We start from the raw sequence: 22,490 nt of genomic DNA, 5'->3' as shown, positions 1-22,490 counted from the left end.
ATTTTTAGTAGATTTTCCTTCAAAGATTGTTTTTGGATTTTTTTTCTTTCTTCATGTGGGTTCTGAGAATTTTTTCTTTGGTCCAGCTCAATTTCCTCCTTTAGCTCTCTTTCTCAACAATTTTAATTTTAATTTTATTGTACAGGCTTAGGATAAAAAATATATATATATAGATATATATATATATATGGTAATTTTAATCAAATAATAATTTATTGAATATATTTTACAAAATGTATTATAATTTATTAAATATATACAACTTAATATATTATAATTTTTTAAATATATTAAATTAAATATATTAATCAAATATATAACTTACTTAAGAAAGCTTAGTTAGAAAAGCCAAATATAAATACCTTTAAAAAATGTTACAAACATTTAGTTCTGAGGTAAAAGTATAAAACTATAAAAATATATAAAAAGTAAAAAATAATTTAAAAGTCGGCCACAAGCTGCCTCCATACCTGGGTGTATAAAAGACAAAAGTTAATAATAATAATAACAAATAAATAAATCATATAAAACAATCCAAACTCTAACACGTGTCTTCACTTTACCATTTTCTGTGTCACTCTTTTATTTTTTCTCTATCTCCAAAATCTGAGAATATGATATATTCAGATCCTTGATCTTTTGGGTTTCATAAGCGTAAGCCACAGCCAAAAATAAAAAAAATAAGAAAATAAAAAAGAGTAAAACAAATGGGAGGTCATGATTTTTATATTACCAAAGCTGCGTCTTTTACATCTACTCTGTTCGATTATTCTGCTTTGCAAGCTTTGGACTAGCAGCCACATCTAAGATTCACAGTGAAGAAGGTACATAATTATCAACTTAATTGTTTGCATTCCTTTTTTTCATTTTTTCTAAGAAAGTTTATCAATTTCTCATTTCTTTAATAAGCTTAGTTTCAGCTGGTATCTAACAATAATGGGTTTTACTAATTTAAGCTATCTTTATAAAATTATTCAGTGTTTATTCTTGAAATCTTTAAATCATAAATTTTTTCCCCTCTTGAGTTCCAAACCAAGAAAGAATTTTTTTCCTCCCCCCCCCACCTTTTTTTTTTTTCTCAGTAAACGAGCAGGATAACTAATGTACTGATTCTTATATATTTTGCCTGTGGGGAAAACAGTTAATGCTTTGAGAGAAATAGGGAGGGAACTGGAGAATAAAGATTGGATTTAGGGGAAGGACCATCCAATGGAGAAGGAAACTGGGCGCAAGAACATGGGCTGAAAGGCTTTGAGAACTCAGTGATCTGTAACTGCAGCTTCAACCACAATTCCTTTTTACCATGTGGTAACTGGTAAGCAGAAAATTAGGACTTTCATTTTGTTAATTATTTATTTTAAATTTAAAAAAAAAAAAAAAAAAAAGAAACCTCTTGTCTTTTGGAAAGGTGAAGCATATTGAGTCAGCTAGTGGAACTAACTTTTCTAGAATGATTCAGCTCCGGTTTTGATCAAGTGTTCATAAGCTTCATAATTACTGTAATTGTGCTCCGATATATTAGGTGCTATGAAAGAGTTATCAAATTTCTGGTGGAGGAGTGGGAATATATAAAACCATTTAGAACTGTTTTCTGTTTTTAAAACCAAAAGGCTTTTCAACAATTGGAAAACTTTTGTTTTGAAAGTAAAAAACAGTTTTCGGGGGTTGTATGCAGCAAAAAAATTGCAACTGTGGGATTCTACTTGCTTTTAGATTATGTAGTGGGTGAGTGTTTATCGAAAAAAGTTACAAAGAGTCACTGAAGTTCGTATTTCATAACAAGATAGGAAGCTTGCAATTGTGGAAGTGAGTGTTTATCTAAAAAAGTTACAAAGAGTCACTGAAGTTCGTAGTTCATAACAAGATAGGAAGCTTGCAATTGTGGAAGATTCTATAGATGGCTGTGAAATTTTATATTTGCATATGCAAAATAGCTTTCTTAAGTTAAAGTTTGTTATCATAAACCGTTTTGATTCCTTAGTAGTTTTAAACTTTTGATTTTGATAGCCATTATTTTGCTCTACTGAACCAGGAAAAATAATTAAGTTATGATTGAGGAACACCAATATACTTGCATTATGCATACCTTATTATCAAAGTTTTGGAAGGTCTTTAATATGAGAGATATATTAACTGCAGGGCTTTAAGGGCACAGAACCTGTTAGGAAATGCTCCACCAGGGTTCTCTAAGCTCCATTACCTCAAAATATTGTAAGCAAAGCCAGATCTTCTTCTGTGTTTATGAAATCATCTTGATTTTATCCATTTTGTACATAACTAAGCTTGCACCCTGTTTCTTTCATGAAGGAATCTCGGTTGAAACTGTCTCAATAGTACTATACCTCATGAATGGACTACAATGCGCTTGTTTTCTAGCTGTAAGTACCTCTGCTACTTCTACTTTTATTATGGTTTGACAGTTTCCATTCCTTAAATCAACTTATAGCATTAAACACTTCTTTTTCATCAAATATGCAGCTCTTTGATAGAGAACATGTTATCAGGACCATTTCCAAAAGTTCACACCAATATTACCACCCTCACAGACCTGAATGTTTAATGCTTCCCTTTATTCTGATACCAATGACTTCATAGATAGCTGATAAAAGAGTGCTGGTTTGTTCGGATTTGCTCACTAATTGTTGATCAATCTCTTTTGACTTGTTTATTACAAATTTGAAAATCAATGAGACTTGTATTACAATCTCCTTAGTTTAAAAGAAAGTTTAAAAAGGAAAAAAAAAAAAAAAAAAAAAAAAAAATTCCTGAAAATATGTGTGCTTATGTTATGATACTAGAAACAAGCCTGCTCCACTTATAGTTTAATATAGTTGAGATATATAGCTGGTCAACTCACTGTCTATTTTTAAGCAGGTTGGCAGCTTGACACAGCGTGGTTTGACTTTGTCAGCTGGACCAATTCCACCTGAAATTTGGAAGCTGACCAATTTACAGAAACTATAATGAACTTCCTTTTTACCTTAGGTTCCCAAAGAGTAGGTATAAACATTATACGAGCAACAAGCATGCTTTACTCAAAATATTCTGTTTGTGATATCATACATACGCAAAAGATGCAAAGAGACACAACAAAAGAGCTGGACCAATTTCTCATAGTCGTTCAGTGCAGTCCCCTTTTACTGAGTGCCCCTCTCACGTACATGCATAGATAAACACAAATGCAACAATTTCTATACATATAATATATATTATATTGTAGATATATATGTACATTATTTTTAGTGCATAAATCTCTCCCTTTTATTTTCTCTCTCTTTTTTTTTTTTTTTTTAAATTAATAGGAGGATAAATGACACTGATTTCTGGGAATTGGACACTGATTGAAAAACTGTAAGCTCCCTACCATTATTTCTATCATTAATCATAGTTATAATTAGAGTAGCTGATCTGGAAAATTTTCATTCTTTCTTTTAGGATATGGGGGTTGTTCTCTAAAGGGCCGGTACCTTGTAGCATTTATGCCTTAACAAAATTAGCTGATCTGTATGCAATTGTAAAATCTGTCTTCTTTTTTTTTTCTTTTTTTTCTTTTTTTTTTTCGTGTTCAAACAAGAAGAGTATATATAACTGCACTGTGTTTACCACATCTGTGATTTTGGGAGGACAACTGACTTAAAAGGCAAAGAATCTCCTTTCCCAACATTGGCTAAAATGCAATCAATGAAATCGCTGTGAGTTGAATAATGACTTTTTGTTTCTCTCCTTTTGTTCTCAAGTTAATCAACTTGTTTGTAATAAAAATATGGTTCATTATGCAATACAGGATGCTTTAGAGCATCTAAGCTTTTGCTGTCTGGACCTTCTCAAGCATCTTAGCCTTTTGTCACGTTATGTGCAAAAGGGATGGAATCCTCGAGGCTACACTCTCCACTCTCCTTGAGAATTCAAGAAAAGTTTGGAATATTCTAGAGAACGCAAGAAAAATTTAGACATATAGAAAGGAATCTCTTTAGAATAGTTCATGTCAATATCTAGTAGAATAGTCTATCATCTCAATTAGATTTATGCCATGTTTACATATCTGGAACCTTATAAGCCATCTATATAAAAGGGTTGGATCATCCAAGAATCCTTGTAATACAAATCCTTTACATTTTCTCAAACTCTCTCAATATCTTTTACTTCCTACTTTACTTCTCTCAGCTTAGTGCCACACGGGAATGTTAAGAGAGTTAGGCCCATGACATTTTGTTCTTTTGACCTTCGCTAGGAAGGTATTTTTGCTCTTTAAGTTTGTTTGAAGCATACCAAGGAACTTCTCTTTTGCTGTCCATGCGTTATTCTTGACCATGTTCCATACCAACTTACATTTACTGCCACAAAAAAATAATAATAAATAAATAAATAAAAATTCAAACACCAGACTCCATCCGATCAAAAATAAATTTTTCAAACCCATTCAACCAAATATCAGTCACCCCAAACTCATCTAATAGTAAAAAAATGGTGAAATGTTTGCTTAACACTGACCCACAAGGAAGTAGATGGAGTCGACTAGGTTGCATATGGAATGTTCTCGCTTGCATGAAAACTGATGTGTTGTAATGCCAACTATGGCATAGAAAGCCAGAAAAAGCATCAAAACTGATGTGTTGTAATGCCGATTATGGCATAGAAAGCCAGAAAAGCACCGTTGTTTTGTTTGATTGTTCCCGGATTTTCGTTGGGCTCTTATTTGTATTCTTGTGAATCTGCTAAAATTAACATATTGGTTTAGAATAATTTTCATAAAAAAAAAGGCTCATTTTAGTTTGATTCTTCATTTGATTATTCCCGAGATATCCCGGGATATTACTTGCGCTCTTATTTGGATTTAATTTTCATTAAAAAAAAAAAAAAAAAAGCTCATTTTAGTTTTGACTCGATCACAAAAATCCAGGGTTAGGCTTAACTAAAAACCTGGCTCAACGAGCATTAATATTTTATAGATGCAGTAACATACACGTAAACAACTGCTCTGCTCTGAGTTTTTATGAGATTGAGGGGGAAGATTGAGGTTTAAGAATGAATGCAAGAATGTTCTCGTAAGTCTAATCAGAATAATTTGAAATAAGAAAAAAAAAAATTTCGTTTGAGAAATTTTGAGAAATAATGATTAACAAGGAGTTATGTTGGTGGAAGGATTGAACAGAAGGAGGGGAGATAGGAGGGAGGGGTATTATGAATTATAAAGACGTAGCAGCGCTAGCAAAAGCAGGAAAAAGAAGGCAAAAAAGGAGTGGGTGTGCTGGAGATTTTCAAGACTCAGTGAAAAATTTGTCTCTCCTGCAATGTGGAATTAAATAGTTTGACTTCTGTTTGTGAAAGAATAGACAAGTTGTTTTTCTAGGTAATTATCCCGTCCTGTAAACTTGTTAGCCTGATAATAACTAGCAAAAAAATCTATAGCAGATATATAATTAATAACACAATAGAGAGTAAAAAGTATTACCCTAAGGTATAGCTAGTACGGCAAAAGCGTAACAACAACAACAACAACAACAACCGATCACATGACTCCAATTTAAAAGTTCCAGGTTCGGAATCTGAGAGAGAATCTCTAGGAACCGAAAGCTTTTGGTAATTAACATAAGAAAATGACCATCCTTAAAATGGTTTCGCAACATCAATTCAACAAAGAGTGAGAGGATAAATATTGGGATTACTTTTTATTATCTCTTCAATGCAAGCATTTTGATTTTTACCCCACAAATTTTTACCATTTTTCACCTCCACACTGCGTTAGGCATGAGTACACATGAAGAAGTGTGAGCTTATTGAAGTCTTGAAAAATTACGGAAGCTCCAAAATAATTCAATAAGTTTTTTGAAGCTTCATAAATATTTTTTAAAGCCTTGAAAAATAAAAAATAAAAAACAAAAATAAAAAAACTGACTAGACGCTCCAAACAAAACTAAAAAATTTTAGAAATATATGAAAAATCAGAGAAAAGTTTTCAAAGCTCTACAAAATTCAAGAAGTCCACAAAATTTCTTAGCTCCAGAAACATTTAAAAAAGTAAAAAAAAAATATATATATATATATATATATATTTTTTAAAAGCCCCTGAAAATTTTCGAATGCTTTAAATTAAAAAAGAATTAAAAGAATCATACAAGATGAAATGATAAAGTTTCGAATGCTTTAAATTTTTTGAAGATTTTTCGAATTTTCATGGGAATTATTATTTATTATATAATATATATATATATATTTTTAAAAGCCCTTGAAATTTTTCGAATGCTTTAAATTAGAAAAGAATTAAAAGAATCATACAAGATGAAATGATAAAGTTTCGAATGCTTTACATTTTGTGAGGATTCTTCGATTTTTTATGGGGATTATTATTTATTTATTATATATATATATATATTTTTTTTAAAAGCCCTTGAAAATTTTCGAATGCTTTAAATTAAAAAAGAATTAAAAGAATCATACAAGATGAAATGATAAAGTTTCAAATGCTTTAAATTTTTTGAGGATTTTTCGAATTTTTATGGGAATTATTATTTATTTATTTATTTTATATATATATATATATATATATTTTTTTAAAAAGCCCTTGAAAATTTTGGAATGTTTTAAATTAAAAAAGAATTAAAAGAATCATACAAGATGAAATGGCAAAGTTTAGAATGCTTTAAATTTTTTGAGGATTTTTCGAATTTTTATAGGAATTATTATTTATTTATTTATTTATTTATTTATTATATGTATATATATATATATATATATTTTTTAAAGTCCTTGAAAATTTTAGAATGCTTTAAATTAAAAAAGAATTAAAAGAATTATACAAGATGAAATGATAAAGTTTCGAATACTTTAAATTTTTTGAGAATTTTTTGAATTTGTATAGAAATTATTATTTATTTATTTATTTATTTATTTATTATATATATATTTTACATTTGTAATATAATTTTTTGGTTGTATGTGATATTTGCAACTTTTTGCATAGTTAAAGGATATTGGTGCAAAATAATAATAATAATAATAATAATAATATTGCCCTTCTTTATGAGACATTTAAGGTCAAAAAACCGTTTTAACGATTTGGGGTTATGATGCATAGTTTTTAAAATTGAGGAGTGCTAGCACTAATTTGAAAGGCCAAAAAGTGCTACAACTTGATGGTTGAAATGGCAATAGTACATTTTGAAATGACATGGCTCATTGGCATCGTCCAAAAACATTCAAAATTTATTGGTCGCGCCCAAAAATTGGACATAATCACTATGGTATTTTTTTTTTTTTTTTATCATTAAAATCTCTACTTTAGGCTCATATTCATCATATTCTCTTTTCAATTATTAGCAAAAATGAAAAACAATTTCATATCTGCTAGGTTCTTTATTTTCCTTGTGATGCAATTTAGTTAAAGAAAATGATTGGAAGATAAATTAGTTATTTTTTTCTTTTTCTTTTTCTTTTTTTTAGACTATTGGCACTGTTAGCCCCTAGACTATGCTTATATTCCTATTTTGGTCCTTAATATATATATATATATATATATATGTATATATATAAATATATTTGCATTTTGGTTTTGAATTTTAGTTTTTGTTATATTTTGGTCATTGGAACTATTTTTAGTCCAATTGTTAGTGGTTTAAAGGCATAGACATACCTACTACAACATGAAAACAACAAATTTACAAAATTAGTCAATCTTGTAAAACTTCTTTATGTTGCATAAAGTGTATTGCACACTTCAAAATTGATCAAAATTAAATTGAAAATAATTTTAAGGACCAAACTGTACCAAAAATAAAAATTTAATGAACAAAATGCAAATATGAATATATTTTTAGGGACTAACCGTGCTAATAACCTTTTTTTTTTTTTTTTCTTTTTGTCATGACTTGAAGAAAAATTAGTTTAGTCTTTTTTTTTTTTTTGCCTTAAAATTAAATTAAAATAAAGACTGCAGATCAATACTTTCAAAGAAGAAAGGATAAAAGTAGTCTCTTGGTTGCAAAAGGCTAACTCTTTAAGCCCGGAATGAGGATAAAACTAGTGTCTTTTTCATCAAGATGATTAAGCAATCTTTTGAATTTTTTTTCCCCCTATTTTTGCTACTTTAAAAGTAAATCAGCCACAGCATTGACCTTTTCCCCAAAAACTTGGAAAATCTTTAGATTTCATCAAATTGTTAACAGATAAAGTCATTTGATATTAGTACAAATAATGTCACAGATAAAATAAAGCACATGTAGCAAAAGCTGAATGATGAAAATAGTGATGAACATTTATCGAGTGCAAATTGTATGTCTTCCATCAAAATTTTGGTTCTGTTTTCCTATACATGGAACTGTTTGTGACCAAGAAGAATATATAATAACGTGCTCAAAAATACAAAATTCCAATGAACAAGAGTTTCATTAACAACAGAAAGTAATATGGATAGACTAGCAAAGTTGTGTGTTCAGCAGATGAGGACATAGCCTGCACCATCCTGAAGTCTGCATGCAGTATTCTGGTTGGTTGATGGAACAGTCTTCCGAACTTGTGCATGAGACTCTGCCTCTTGCTGAAACATCTTAACCAGCTCTTGAAGCTCTAGTTTTCTGACCTCAACATCTTCTTCAGTGATGGGTCTTTTTAACCCAAGATAAAGCATCCCAATTCCGATCAGCATAATTCCTAGAAAGGCAAGGATGCCAGAAAACACCAGAAACGCATATGGTGACCCCTCAGCTCCAGGTATTCCATCCACATTGATCCCAAAAAGTCCAGTGATAATGGAAAGAACAAGGCCACCACCCCCAAAAATTCCTAGATTATGTGTAACCGTGAGGCTTTTGTCCTACAATCAGGAGTAAAAACAAAAGAGTGAGGAGCCTATTAGGAAGAAACCCCTGTAACAATCATAACTCTGCCTTAATAACTAACCCTTAAACAAACAATTCTTGTTATGGAAGATATAAAATATGATGTTAGCAGTAACAAAGACAAGCAACCAGTTCATACAAACAAAGATAACAAGGAATAGTCTTGAACAGTAGTATCAAAGAGATATACAATGCTTTCTTGTACTTGAACAACTACTTTTTCGCTAAATACTCAAACAAGCACCAACCTTTTCCATGTATATCGACTAAACCTATGATAACATAGTTTTGAATATTACCAAACAGTTCTCCTAATACTAATATGAGATAAACATAGCATTTAACCATGCTATATGATGGTCAAGTATATTTTCTTGTTAATAAGTACCAAAACTCTGTACGCCGGAACTTGACAGATTTATACTAGAAATTTATCTATCCGAATAAATAATTGATGAATCCTTTTGTTATTGCAAGATTTTAAGATGACAAGGCTCAGCTAACTAAAGAAAATCAACAGAACTATTAAGAATTTGGTTTTTTTTTTAACCTGCAACCACGCTCGGACAGTGCTCTGCATGACATCTTGAATTGTAAACAAGCGACCACGAACTGCCTCTTGCTCTTCAATCATTGCCCTTGTACTCTTAATGATACCTTCTAATAAGCCCTTTGCTGCATTTCCTTTCAAATGTTGACAAAGCTCAAACATAATTTCCTCTCTAGCATGTAGGGACCATTTCACTCTTATAACCTGCATGTTAGCAACATAATGATATGCAATTGCAACTTTTTTCTTTTCCCCTTTAGATACATTCACTGTGCAATGCTGCTCATCGTATGTCATTTAGACTATTAGGACAAATATCCATTTGCATGTTAGTTTGATCAAGATTATTCAATCTCATGTCACATTTAATTTTTCCAGATAGTCTAAACCTAAAATTTATTTTTCTTATCTCCCCTCACCTTTCTATCTGTATATTTCTTTCACTACTATTGCATCCTTTTCATAGACACATTTTTCTTGTTAATGAATATATGTGAACCAAGCATTAAGAAAATTTTTTACTTGTTAATGAATATATGTGAAACAAGCATTAAGAAAATTTTTTACTGATTTTTTTATTCTTCTATACTGAAAAGTTTAAGTCAACATTTGCAACTCTCTGAGAAAGGCGTTGATCGAAAGATGACATAGTTGACACAGTCAGAAAATATAAAAGTTAAAACTTGCTTTATTGATCATGCTTTTCTTCATACTTTGGAAAAGATTAATGCTCATTCTACAGACAAAGTCCTAATAATTTTACACCATACAACAGATAAATTTCCGCAAGCATAAGGACAACAGATTACCTGATTTGATAACCTTCTGATTTCTTGATTCAGTATTATACTGAAAAGATGCATATCTTCATGGGTTCTCCTAGTCAGAAGAAAATTATTTGTCATACATCGCATGCATGGAAAACAACACTCAGTGCCTCACCACCAATGTGAAATTATTTTTCATATAGATGATAATATGGTCCAATAAGCACTGAAGCACCTGTCCACAAACTTCAACTCAACTTCATCTGCAGCCCCAAATATGTACTTGCGAAATAACCTACAAAACTGAACTAAAGTTTGACAAAGAAAACATAACAAGGTAGCACTTAGCAACCTGAGAAATCTCAGTCACAATTCCATCTTAACCAAAATTAACATGCCCAATTCAAAAGATTTGCTCCAGTTTTGAAATTTATATTTCTAAATTTTCTTTTTAAACAAGCTTAGGAACAAGAAGAGCAAGAAAAGTGTTAATGCTACTATAAACAATAAACAGTTATGTTTGATCCAAGGATTAAGGGCTTAATGCTTGTTGAACACATTAAGTTACCACCAAACCCAAAAGATTAAGCTGTTAGCATGTAGCCCCAACTATGCATATGAAGCTAATACAACAGATAGTTAAGAGGATCCAACTCTTTTGCCTATATAGTAGCCTGAATTTTTGTTCTTTTTTTTTTTTTTTTTTTTTTTTTTTGGTAAGTCTATCTAGTAGCCTGGACGTTCAATGAAAAAAGCGGCATTTGCCGTCACTTTCAATAGAAGTACTAAATAAGATAAATCTAGGGGATTTAGTAACATTTTTGGAGATACATCATAAAAGAATCAAACTATTACCTATCATCCCACCATGCTAGCCGACAAGCTAAATGTGCTATGACTTCATGAGTATTTTGTGGTATGTTACTACCTCCAGCAACAAGAAGTTCCTACATAAAGCACAAAATTTAACCACGAGGAAAAATTCAATTCAATAATAACATCAAATGATGAACATGCATCATAACTATGTTGATGAAAAAAATGCATGATAACCATTAACAATAAGTCAAATAATAGACTTTAAAAACCTGAATTTCTGCAATTCCTATCACATTAAGATTTGATGCAGCCCCTTTTACATGCAATGCTGTGATCAGAAAATTCTGTGCCTGCCATGATCTTAGAACAACAGGAATGTCATCTTCATTAACAAATGGATCGCCAGCAGACTGTCCTAGTAGCTCAAACAATAGTCCACCTGCTACCCTAACAGGAACCTGTCAATATAAAAGGAAATTATAAAAGTCAGCTGCATTGAAACTATTAACGTCCAAATACATTTATGTTATATGAAATAAAGAAACATATCAAAAACAATGCATGGTAATATGTCATCCAGAAATTAATTCAGCATCATAAAACTTCTAGCATGCTGCTAGCTTGAAAAACTCCCTCTCAAATTGATGGAGAGACACATTGTTGTTTACTCGTCATGGGGTTTACTAAATTTATCAACAAGATGAAAATAACCCATAAATTTGAATTTAGACCATTCACCTGAATGACACAGTAGAAAAAGATACAAGAATGCCAGTAAGCCATTGTCCAACAATTCAAAATGCTATTATTATATGCTCTCAATTGGTAGCTACTATCCTAAATTTCACAGGAGGTTTTGATCTTTTGACCAAAGAAAATCAAATTCACTTATCACAATGAGACCTATTAATTCCAGTTGCATTGTAAACTTCATCAGTACGCAAAACTTCCTCATTTGATTCAAGATATCAATAGGAGCTTTTGTTAGTAGAATTATTATTTGTTTTCAGTGTTATGAATCCTTTTATGGTTTTGGTTCATTATGTAACCTCCATACTCTTAAACGCAAGGATAACACTCACTTTTCATTTCCATGATGATCCCAAATCAGCTCTCTTAAATGGAAAATAGCAATTAGAAATTTCAAAGCTGAACAATTAATTTACCTCGTATAAAAGGTGCTTCATTCGCTCACTGATCAGCTTACTTTCATCTCGCAAAGCAGCACAGATAGCAGGATGCAACCACTGAGCACTACTCAACCATGAATTGATGAATGGATGACCTGCATCGACATGGCACCACCAAATGGGCCCAACTGGCCGCTCCCAGTATGGAGTTGCTACATCAGCTACAGCAATACCATCTTCATCGTCTGGCAAGTCCAAAGGCTGTGCATCCCAACCATCATCAGCTTTTATTGTCTGAACCAATTCAAAAATTCTAGCCCAGCCAATTGGCATCCAACAACTTTTTGGGAGGCTTTCCCTGCCATAGGAACAGACTGAATGACAGTCATGATTGTAATTTTGGTTATCCAACATACCATTATCAGCAACTCTAGATTCTAATCCAGATGAAGATTCACATGGATTTTCCCCACTAACTTTTGCAGCCAAGGAACTATTCTGATCATGTGATGATTCAGATAAGCACTTCCGATTAATTTTTGGGGGTGAGGAACTATGTTGATCATGTGATGGTTCAGATAAACAGTTCCTATAAATTTTTTGGTGTGAGGAATTATGTTGATCGTTAATTGGTTGCTTCTTCACTACCTCCCTAGCAACTTTCTGTGCTGTCTGGACCTTCCTATGGCCTCGAACAAACTCAAAAGCACAAATAAGTCCATCAGTCCAAAGATCACTCCCCAGAGTGACATCTCTACAGGTGTTGTTCTTATAATTCAATTGCTTCTTCATTCCTTATTTCTTGGGGAAGCTGAATCGCAGTTCACATCATGCGCACAACATTCATCTATGCATAGCAAGTTAAAAGCATCTTATCAAAACCTAACATTCACTTTACAGAAAGAATAGTAAAAACTCAAATTACTTCTAAAAGAATCAGCAAGGTTAAACATCCAGTTTTACACATCTATCAGGTGAGGTTTCATCAACTAGATAGTTTCCTGCTGATTATGAACCGACTTAAATTATATGCATCATCACCTTTTTCATTGAAGAATTTTCTTCAATCTCTGCAAAATTTGCATTTTTTCCGATATGTATATATATTGGTCTTCAAGAAATTAAAAAAAATAAAATAAAAGGACAATCATAAATCACAAGTAACACACTCAAAATTAGTTCGCTCATGTAGTGAGCGGTTGCTAAAGATTCACTTCCAAAATCACCAAAAATAAACATTACAAGAAGTGCTTTTATGTTCTTTAAAGTGGTTTTACATATTTCAAAATCAATCTCAAACAAGCTAATTTTAATGTGAGAAAATCACACAAGTCAATTTGGGGTATGTTACATGAATGTTTTTAATCTTAAACTGCTATCAAGTTAGCTATGATGAACAACTAAAGATCACAAAAATTATGACAAAACAGAAATGAATTTACAAACAAGAACAAAACTTAGGAAGGAGAACCAAAATCTTCTCACTCTGTCAGAACATGTAGGAGGATCAAAAAGCTTAAATTTTTCCAATATATTCAAAGACCCCATAAATCAAGAAAATGCCATCTACCCAACACAATACCATAAAAGTAGAAAAGCCTTTTTTTCACCTCCTCTTTCCTCATAAAAGAAAAGAAGAAGAAAAAAATGGGTATTGGAGAAAACTGAAAAGGGTATGGTCCAGAGAAAGCTTACCAGAGAAAAACTTAGAAATGATTGGGAAAAGGGTGACAATGATACCTTTTGTTGGCACATTTTGCCGAACAATTGGAGGGGAGGGAGAGATACATAGCGGCGAAGAATGCAGTACATACAGGCAAAGGAAAGGAGGAGGAGGATGGCTAATATGGGGACGTGGTGACGTGTTGCACAGCACAGAGAGGGTTTGCATGAGTTTCGGGAAAACTGTTTTCAAAGTCTGTCTCATCTCGCTCGGTGATACTTGGCAGTTGTCTTCCCATCACTAGAACATGACACACATTCACTTCACCACTGCAACGTGGTTTATTCTTTCCCTTCCATTTTTTTTTTTTTCCATTTTTTTTTTTTCAGGCACAAGTGATTGCATCATTTTTTTTTTTTTTTAACTTTTTTTGTTTTTAAGGAAAAAGTGCACGCATTTTTTAAGGTTTGAAGTAAATGTCGTTTTTTTGTTTTTAAATAATAAATTTCCATACTCCATATGTATATTATTTGGTTGTTAAAGTTTATTAAATATTTCAATTGACTAGAAAGTTTAAAAGAAAACAAAAAAGAAAAAAAAAACTATATATATACATATAAATATCAAGTTGATATAATTTTGAATTGTGTTGGTTTTTTGATTATTTATTTCTTTTAAATTTATAGTTAATTTGTTTGAAAAAAACAAAAAATAAAATTTCGTGGTCAATTTAAAATTTTAATAAACATTTACCTTTACAAAAGTTTCAAATAAATACATTACATATAATTAGATAGAAAAAATTAAAAATAAATTAAAAAACCCAAAAAAACAATGCTATCACCAAACTCACCATTTGTTGCATTTTAAATGTATATAAGTGTTTTTAATCTATATGTTCTTTTTTTTTTTTTAATAATACATTTAATATCCATTAGTTTGGAGAACTATCTTTTTAAATTTCAAGTTAATATTTTTATTTGATGATAATTCAACTAAATTCAAAGTTATTAAAAATGTGATAAATATATAAAGAACAATTAATCTGAAGTTTTAAAATGAATAATTATTCTTAAAATTTGAGGAACAATTGTTCCAATGGATCATTTGGCATCAGTGAAATGAAAAATATTTAAAACAATAATACCTATTCAATTCCTTTATATATTTCACATATATACCTAACCTTTTAATTTAAGCAAACATTAAAATAAAAAATAAAAATAATTAAAGGGTTAAATACACTTTGTTACCCTACAAATTGACTCGGTTTCGCTTGAAAGCTTTTCACAAAAAACTATTTTTTCATTTGCTAACATCCAATATTCAAACCTTACAAATGTGCGATAAATTTCCATAATTCTATATAACACCAATTGGAAGAGATGTCATTAACTATCTCAACAAAATTCAAATATTCAAACCTTACGGTGGAGCATGCAGATAGCGTTTTCGGAGCAACTTTAATTATGAGATACCCTAGAGAATATATGGATTGATAAGGGATTTGTACTTCTCACAAGAAGATGGAGGTTTAAGCCCTATCATTTTCACATCGAAAGCTTAGTCATATATATATCTCATGTCGAAAATTTAATTGCCTTTTAGTACATTTTACAATTGATTTTTTAATAAATGACGATTAATAATAGAAAGTTAGAATGCCTAAATTGAAATAAATAAAAAACTAAAATGCTTAAATTGAAACAAATTGCATTTAATATCACCACTAGTAAAAAAAAAATTAAAAATACAATTGGATCAATATGCAATAAATGAAGGTGATATTGGAAAAGTTTAAATTTAAAAGGAAAAAGTTTAATTTCTCAAAATTAAAAGGTATTAACATGTAATTAACCTTAAAGATAATGATGAACTTAAAAAAAAAAATGATTGAGGAAATTGTTATGTTGATTTTATTCAAATGTGAAGTTAGTATGATACAAATGGATATAACAACTTTGAAAGAGTGAATTTTGATTGAAATATGTGGTTAAAACTGTTTAAGATTAAATACGAATAAAATATGACAATAAGGGAGTTTATTATTTTAATGAGATGAGAAGTTTTTCAAGATATTCGGAAACGAATTTAAAATAACATGTTTTTTCGTAAATAAATAATTCAATTCACATGTAATTTACAAAAACAAACAAAAATAAATATTACATTCTCATTAAAAAAAGATTATACTAAAATTATATCCTTAGCTACGTCCAAAAATATATATATCCTTAACTATTAGTTGAAGTTGACCTCAAAAAGAACAAAAATAAAAAAATCATTAATGGAAGTTTAGATGAATAGCATTATCCTTATCAAAATAATTAAAAAAAAGAAAATATTTTTTTTAAAAAAAGAAGAAAAAAAAGAAGAAAAAAAAAGATATAATTATTTTAGAAATATCTTCCCTCTTTTCTGAAACATAATAATTTTATTAATTAATAAAACCAGTTACAATTATCAGCTTGAAGGACATGATTTAGCAACAGAGGGCCAACCTTAGCCAAGATTCATATACAACTAAACTATTTGCATAGTTCGCAAGACAATGTGCAGCCGTATTAGTTTCTCTATAATTGAAAGAGCACGTCAACTTTGCATGAGCAGAAAGCAATCACTTTATTTTTTCTACCAGAAAATAGGATGATCTAAGTGATCTCCGTCTGTTGCAGAATTCACCAAATTAACCGTGTTAAGGCAATCACTAACAATTTCACTTAAATTAAATCTTGCCTCCGAACAAAAAACAACTGCCTCGTGAATCGTAATAAGCTCTGCATGGAGCACAGACTGGGCTGCTTCAAAAGGTTGAGCTAGAGGCCCCATAAGTTCTCCAATAGCATTACTCGCAACACTTCCCACCCCTACCTTAGAATTGCCTAGGTTGAACAAACCATCAACATTAACTTTAAAATTATCTCCTTGTGGTGGTGACCAGTACTGTTTATCACGTGTATGACTTCTGTGCATCGAAACCATCATAGCATCTTTGTATTCAATATGTAATCAAGAGATAATGTCCAACAAAATAATATCTATTTTGACAAAATTTCCATGCAAAAAAGCATTTCTTCTGTTCAACAGACACCAAGACGTCCATGCAAACTAACATTTAGCTCTATCAATACCACACTACCCAGAGTAACAAAATGAGTCATACATGCCACCCCTTAATTTGTGATAAAAATCTAATTGTTTCCAGATCTTAACCACACGAGGGCATCCCCAAAGAGCATGTAGAATAGTTTCATCTGTATTAAGGCACATGAGACACGTACTATTATTGACAATGTGCCTTGATGCTAGTAAAGATAGACAGGGGATTGCTTGATTGCAAGAATGCCAAAGAAATAATTTTACTTTATTTGGGACGTCTAATTTCCAAAGAGATCGCCACCAGCTCATAATCTTGTGATCACTTGGTCCACTAACTAAGTTACCCGAGCCAATTTTCCTCACTTCCCAGTACCTTATTTTAACTGAATAAACACCTTTCGCATTGTATTTCCATGCAAAACAATCAGAACGTCCAATACAACCAATAAGAATATGATCAATAAGTGCAAGTTCATCATTCAAAAAAATAGAGTGAAGTAAATCCACATTCCAATGATCCGTTTCAGATAATAGACTTGCTACACAAGAATTTTCATCAAGAACCCAAGGTGATAACACATGAAAGGCTCCTAATATTGGCAATCATGAATCCTTATATGTGCGGAGAGAGTGTCCATCACCTACCCGCCAAATTCCTCCGCTTTATAGCACTTCTCTGCCCCAAATGAGGCTTTGCCATACATGGGATGTTTGTCTTCCCAATTTTGCATCGTAGAAAGAGCTTCTTGGAAAGTACTTCGCCTTTAAAACCCTGGTCAACAAAGTGTTTGGAAATTGAATAATCCTCCAGCACTATTTGGCTAATAAAGCACAATTAAACTCTTTTCCTTAGGCTAAGTAAGCTTCACCTAACTTGTCTAAGCCACCCCTTTTCGGCCTCCATATGAACCCCACCAGAAACGACACATTAAACTTGTTATCTTGTTAACCAGTTTCTTTGGCAACCTGAAACAACTCGTACTGTAAAAAGGAATGGCCTGTGCAGATTTGATCAAGACTTTTTTCTCTCCTCGGAAAAGCAATTTCCCATTCCAACCTTCTAATTTATGCCGAACTCGTCTTGATAGGTTGAAACAATTCATTTTTCCTCCTCCCAATGTAAGAAGGTAATCCAAGATACTTATTATGACCCCCATTCCCTTGGACTTGAAAGGACTAATTGACAAAATGTCAGATAGAAAGGGTAGTGTTAGGACTGAAAGTCATTTCTGACTTCTCCAGCTTTATCCTATGACCCAAAGCCTCTTCATACTGATGAAGAAGTTGAAGAATTCTTTGGCAATTATTCTAAGTTGCCACAGTAAATAATAATGTGTCATTAGCAAAAAATAGATGGGAAACATTAGGAGAGGTAGAACCTATAGATATACTGTGAGATCCCACATTGGTTGGAAAGGGGAACGAAACATGCCTTATAAAAGGGTGTGGATACATTTCCCTTGTGACGCATTTTGACAAAACTGTGTAGGCTGGGCCCAAAGCGGACAATATCTCATGCGGGTGGATTGAGCTGTTACAGTTGGTATCAGAGCTAGACCCGAATCGGTGTGCTAGAGAGGATGCTGGGCCCCAAAGGGGGTGGATTGTAAGATCTCACATCGGTTGAAAAGGTGAATGAAGCATGCCTTATAAGAGCTGAATCGGTGTGCTAGAGAGGATGCTGTGTCAGGACCCATTCAAAATTTCTCACCGAAACTCTAGACAAGCCCTGATCCCAGGGAAATCCTACCGGACCCTCCTATGGAAAATCCGGCAGAACCTCCCCTAAGGGATGGACTTACCACAAATTCCTGCACTGAAAACACACTTCTATAACGTCCCCCTTATTCCTCCCACAATACTACAAGTTGATTCCATAAATTTCAGCACTCCAAAAATAAATAACAGTAATTCAGTGCATAATAAATACATAAGTGTCCCATACAGTGTACAGAGCTTCATGAAGTACTACTAAGTATAGAATACAACAAGAGTGAAAGAAATATTACAACTGCAATAAGGGAAGAACAGGGTACTTCACGAACTAAGACAGCGATGAAGATCAAATCCGCTCTGGATGAACATCGACAACCTGGTACCTAGAGGAATGGAATTTGAAAATATGAGATGCTAATCATCTCAGTGAGTGACCCTATCTACTATATAATTTAATACCACGGTAATAAAGTAGATAATAATAATAATTACTTGGAAATAATAATTTCTCTCAAAACCCTTACAATTCTCTCGGTTGGAAAAGTTCCCCTTTTAAAACCTTTTCACAAAACCCTTTGTTCGTATTCCCCGAAAATCAAGACATCAAATAAATACCAGAAACAGTAATGATTATATTTTTAATTCCAATACAGTTTCAAAATATTTATTTTAAAATCCCAATTCTGAAATCACTTGATGCACCCACCATATACCAGTGGCGCCAATAGTACCCAGCATTCCAAGGTACCGCTAGACAAGAGGTTATAGAAAGAAACCGGCATACGGTCGCGTGGCGTCCCACTGCACCGCTGCTAACTGGTGTCCCGGCCATGCAGGGGCGGTCTACCCTCATCCAATGGCAACCACAAGACAACCTCATAAAATCACCTGCGCGCTACTCACACCCACCTGCGCGCTAATCACATCCGTGTGCATAACCATATCACATATAAACAGAACATCAGTACGTGCACTGTGCATCTAAAAATCATAAAATCCACATATTTAATTTGTATATCAAAATCTCAATTTTCCATAAACATAACGGGTTTATTCCATCCAATTGAACCCGGAAATTCTCCACAATTTCTTTATAATCAACATCATAAATTCCATGATTTCCAAATCCACCAACTCCCAAATCCACCACTTTAAATATTCACATTTTCCCAATAGCATAAATAATTCTTGAAGTATAATAATTAAAACACATAATATTCCATGCGCATGCTTACAAAAATTGAAGTCACCAACATAAACAAATATTTTCCTTGAAATATTTGAAAATCAAAGCATGCCCGATTTAATGTTAAAACCACAAGAATTTCAAAATTCTCAAGACCATAAAATAATTTTCACATGGCATAAATTTATATAATGCATATTTTCTTTAATCCAATAAATTCACCAATAATTCCACAATAAATCAAATAAATATTTGGCACATAGAAATTAAATTCCAAATATTCAAATCACACATAATATTCACCAATTAAATTCCCAAAATTAATTTGAAGGTGGGTCACTCACCTTAAGCACGTATCTCAATCAAGATCCTCTGTAGGATTGACTCCGCCACTCGCACGTGCACCTAAAACATCCACAAGACACCAAACCACAAATATTAATATTTTAATCGGGTAACTCCCAAATGGGTACCCGGGGAGCGAACACCAAACGACATCTAAAATTTACGAGTTATATACCGAATCGAAGCTCGAGTGATGAGGATCACGAATTCGGTCTTAATTTCCGGTGATCGGACCCGAGGTGGTCGGAATCTCGCCGGAAAGCTTTCGAGTTTCGACTCCGCAATTCTCCCAAACCGTCGCGAATTGACGGAAAAGGATGCCGGATTCGGGTTCAGGAGGTCGAACACAGTCGGGAGGGATCGGCGGTGCAACTGGGTACTCACCGGAACAGTAACTTCCAGCGAGCCGCTGCGGTCGCCGGCAACCGTCGCCGGCGGCGGCGCGTGCGGTGGCCATTAGCTGAGATTTTTTGCAGATTTGTAGATCGAGGGGAGAGGAATCCAACGAGACCGGCGTGAGGCAAACGGAGGCCGGACGGCGGAGAAATTGGGGTATGAAGAATTTTGGCCCCTCGCCGGAAAAAGCTCTGATCCCGGCGCGTCGGAGGTCCGGTGGCCGTGAAATTTGGTGGGTAGCCCGGACTTGAGGAGGTGGTGAGGGGTGGCTAGCGCGTGTGGCCTGAAAACGGTCGAAAAGGGGTTAAACGGCGGTGGCCGACGGTGAAGGGAAAAATCGCCGCCGAACTTCGGCGCCTTGATCCGGCGCTTTCGGCGGCCGGCGGTCGTGAAAATTGGAGGTTAGGGTCGCGGGGAACTGGGTTTCACCGGTGGCCGGCGCGTGTAGCCCTCCGGTGGCCGGACGGTGGCCAACCGGTGGTGGCCGGTCGTTTTTCTCTCTCCCTCTCTCTCTCCTCTCTCCCTTTCTCTCTCTTCCCCGAGATTTTTGTCAAATAAAAGCCACCGTGGTAACACTGTTCATCCACGTGGACCAATCAAGTGACGACACATGGCATTTCAATGTTCATCGACTCAAAAATATTAAAATATTACGGTATCTGGCAAACTTCACGCATCCATAATTTTTTAACCGGATGTCCGTTTTAAGTGTGCCGCTAGTCTGTGAACTCGTATTGAAGAGCACTTCACAACCATGCATGATTCAAAGCTCATTTCCCCATAAATAAAAAGTCAACTCTGGCACCCCTTGGACAGTTTGGACCTCAACTTGTCTTGCTCATAACTTTCAAACCGTAGCTCCGTTTTCAACGTGCTACTAGTCTACGAACTCGTGCCAACGTGTACTTCGTAACGGTACCTCAGTCAACCTAGAATTTCATCCGGATCAAAAAGTCAACTTTTGACCCCTTCAGTCAACGGTCAACAGTCAAAGTCAACCGTCAACAGTCAACCTCGGTCAAGGTGCAAAAATTCCGACATGGTTCGGGACGGAGTGTTACATGCTGGGCCCCAAAAGGGGTGGATTGTAAGATCTCACATCAGTTGAAAAGGGGAATGAAGCATGCCTTATAAGAGGGTGTGGATATTTTTCCCTTGAGAAGCATTTTGACAAAACCGTGCAGGCTAGGCCCAAAGCGGATAATATCTCATATGGGTGGACTGGACTGTTACAGTTAGTATCAGAACCAGACCCGCATCAGTGTGCCAGCGAGGATGCTGGGCTCCAAGGAGGGAGGATTGTGAGATCCCACATCGGTTGGAAAAGGGAACGAAGCATGTCTTAGAGAAATGAAATATGCCTTATAAGAGGGTGTGGATATCTTTCCCTTGAGAGGTTTTTTAAAATCGTGCGAGTTGGACCTAAAGCGGACAATATCTCATGCAGGTGGACTAGACTGTTACATATATCCATTATAGTAGAATTAAAAATTGTTTTTTGTATTAAACAAGACAACCCCTCCGAGCATATAAGAACAAATAAGGAGATAAAGGATATTCTTGTCGGTTGGTTTAAAGAAACCCATTTGTTTGCCATTTAGTAAAATAGAGTAAGAAAAGCCTGTAACATATCGCATTACTAAATTAACCCAAGTATGCGTAAAACCCAACTCTTCCATCATCCATCGCAGAAAGTCCCATTCTACACGGTTGTACGCTTTACTCATGTCTAATTTAATAGTCATTAATCCATCGGGTCCTTGCTTCCTCCTAATAACTATATGCATGTGTTCAAAGGCAACAAGGATGTTATCTATAATTTGATAGCCAGGGACGAAAGCACTCTATTCCTCCGAAATGATGTCTAGTAACAGAATTTTAAGTCTATTTACGATCATTTTGGAAATTATCTTGCAACAAACAAAGCAAAGACTAATAGGCCAAAATTCAGAAATATGTGATGGCTCTTTAATCTTTGGCACGAA

General features: G+C 33.6%; 1 protein-coding gene and 1 long non-coding RNA gene across 13 annotated transcripts; one reads left to right on the top strand and one right to left on the bottom strand.

The window, feature by feature from the left end:
* Positions 1-589: 589 nt before the first annotated feature.
* LOC107416197 (uncharacterized) lies at positions 590-4,636 on the top strand. 8 transcript variants are annotated; one of them, XR_007240541.2, is made up of 8 exons: positions 592-824; positions 1,142-1,315; positions 2,140-2,211; positions 2,308-2,616; positions 2,875-3,000; positions 3,303-3,351; positions 3,436-3,692; positions 3,785-4,632. It is a non-coding gene; the product is annotated as an uncharacterized LOC107416197 (long non-coding RNA). The 8 variants fall into 8 exon arrangements; XR_009638843.1 differs by having other exon boundaries at positions 590-824; positions 3,303-3,692; positions 3,785-4,636; XR_009638845.1 differs by having other exon boundaries at positions 594-824; positions 2,308-2,378; positions 3,303-3,692; positions 3,785-4,627.
* A 3,594-nt stretch (positions 4,637-8,230) lies between these two features.
* Positions 8,231-14,128, bottom strand: LOC107416191 (uncharacterized). 5 transcript variants are annotated; one of them, XM_025072503.3, is made up of 8 exons: positions 13,841-14,128; positions 12,137-12,947; positions 11,240-11,428; positions 11,007-11,098; positions 10,387-10,446; positions 10,194-10,263; positions 9,385-9,588; positions 8,231-8,809 (listed from the first exon to the last, which is right to left on the bottom strand). In XM_025072503.3, exons 2-8 carry the CDS (start codon positions 12,890-12,892, stop codon positions 8,429-8,431), a joined length of 1,752 nt encoding a protein of 583 aa, XP_024928271.3. In that variant the 5' UTR covers positions 12,893-12,947; positions 13,841-14,128; the 3' UTR covers positions 8,231-8,428. The 5 variants fall into 5 exon arrangements, with proteins under 5 accessions (XP_024928271.3, XP_024928272.3, XP_048327157.2 ...); XM_025072504.3 differs by having other exon boundaries at positions 13,796-13,902; XM_048471200.2 differs by lacking the exon at positions 13,841-14,128 and adding an exon at positions 13,586-13,772.
* Between the last annotated feature and the right edge of the window lie 8,362 nt (positions 14,129-22,490).

This window comes from Ziziphus jujuba, chromosome 4 (assembly GCF_031755915.1).
Source record: "Ziziphus jujuba cultivar Dongzao chromosome 4, ASM3175591v1".
NCBI classification, from domain to species: Eukaryota; Viridiplantae; Streptophyta; class Magnoliopsida; order Rosales; family Rhamnaceae; genus Ziziphus; species Ziziphus jujuba.
The sequence above is the reverse complement of the archived record's forward strand: the minus strand, read 5'-3'. Positions and strand labels throughout refer to the sequence as shown.

Bases quoted from the DNA above. Each gene is read 5' to 3' on its own strand.
- LOC107416191 (XM_025072503.3), bottom strand. From the start codon at position 12,892: ATGAAGAAGCAATTGAATTATAAGAACAACACCTGTAGAGATGTCACT. The intron at 11,099-11,239 runs GTTTTTAAAGTC...TGCTTTATGTAG, and splicing joins TAGGAATTGCAGAAATTCAG to GAACTTCTTGTTGCTGGAGG. The intron at 9,589-10,193 runs GTAATCTGTTGT...GCTAACATGCAG, and splicing joins TCAGAAGGTTATCAAATCAG to GTTATAAGAGTGAAATGGTC.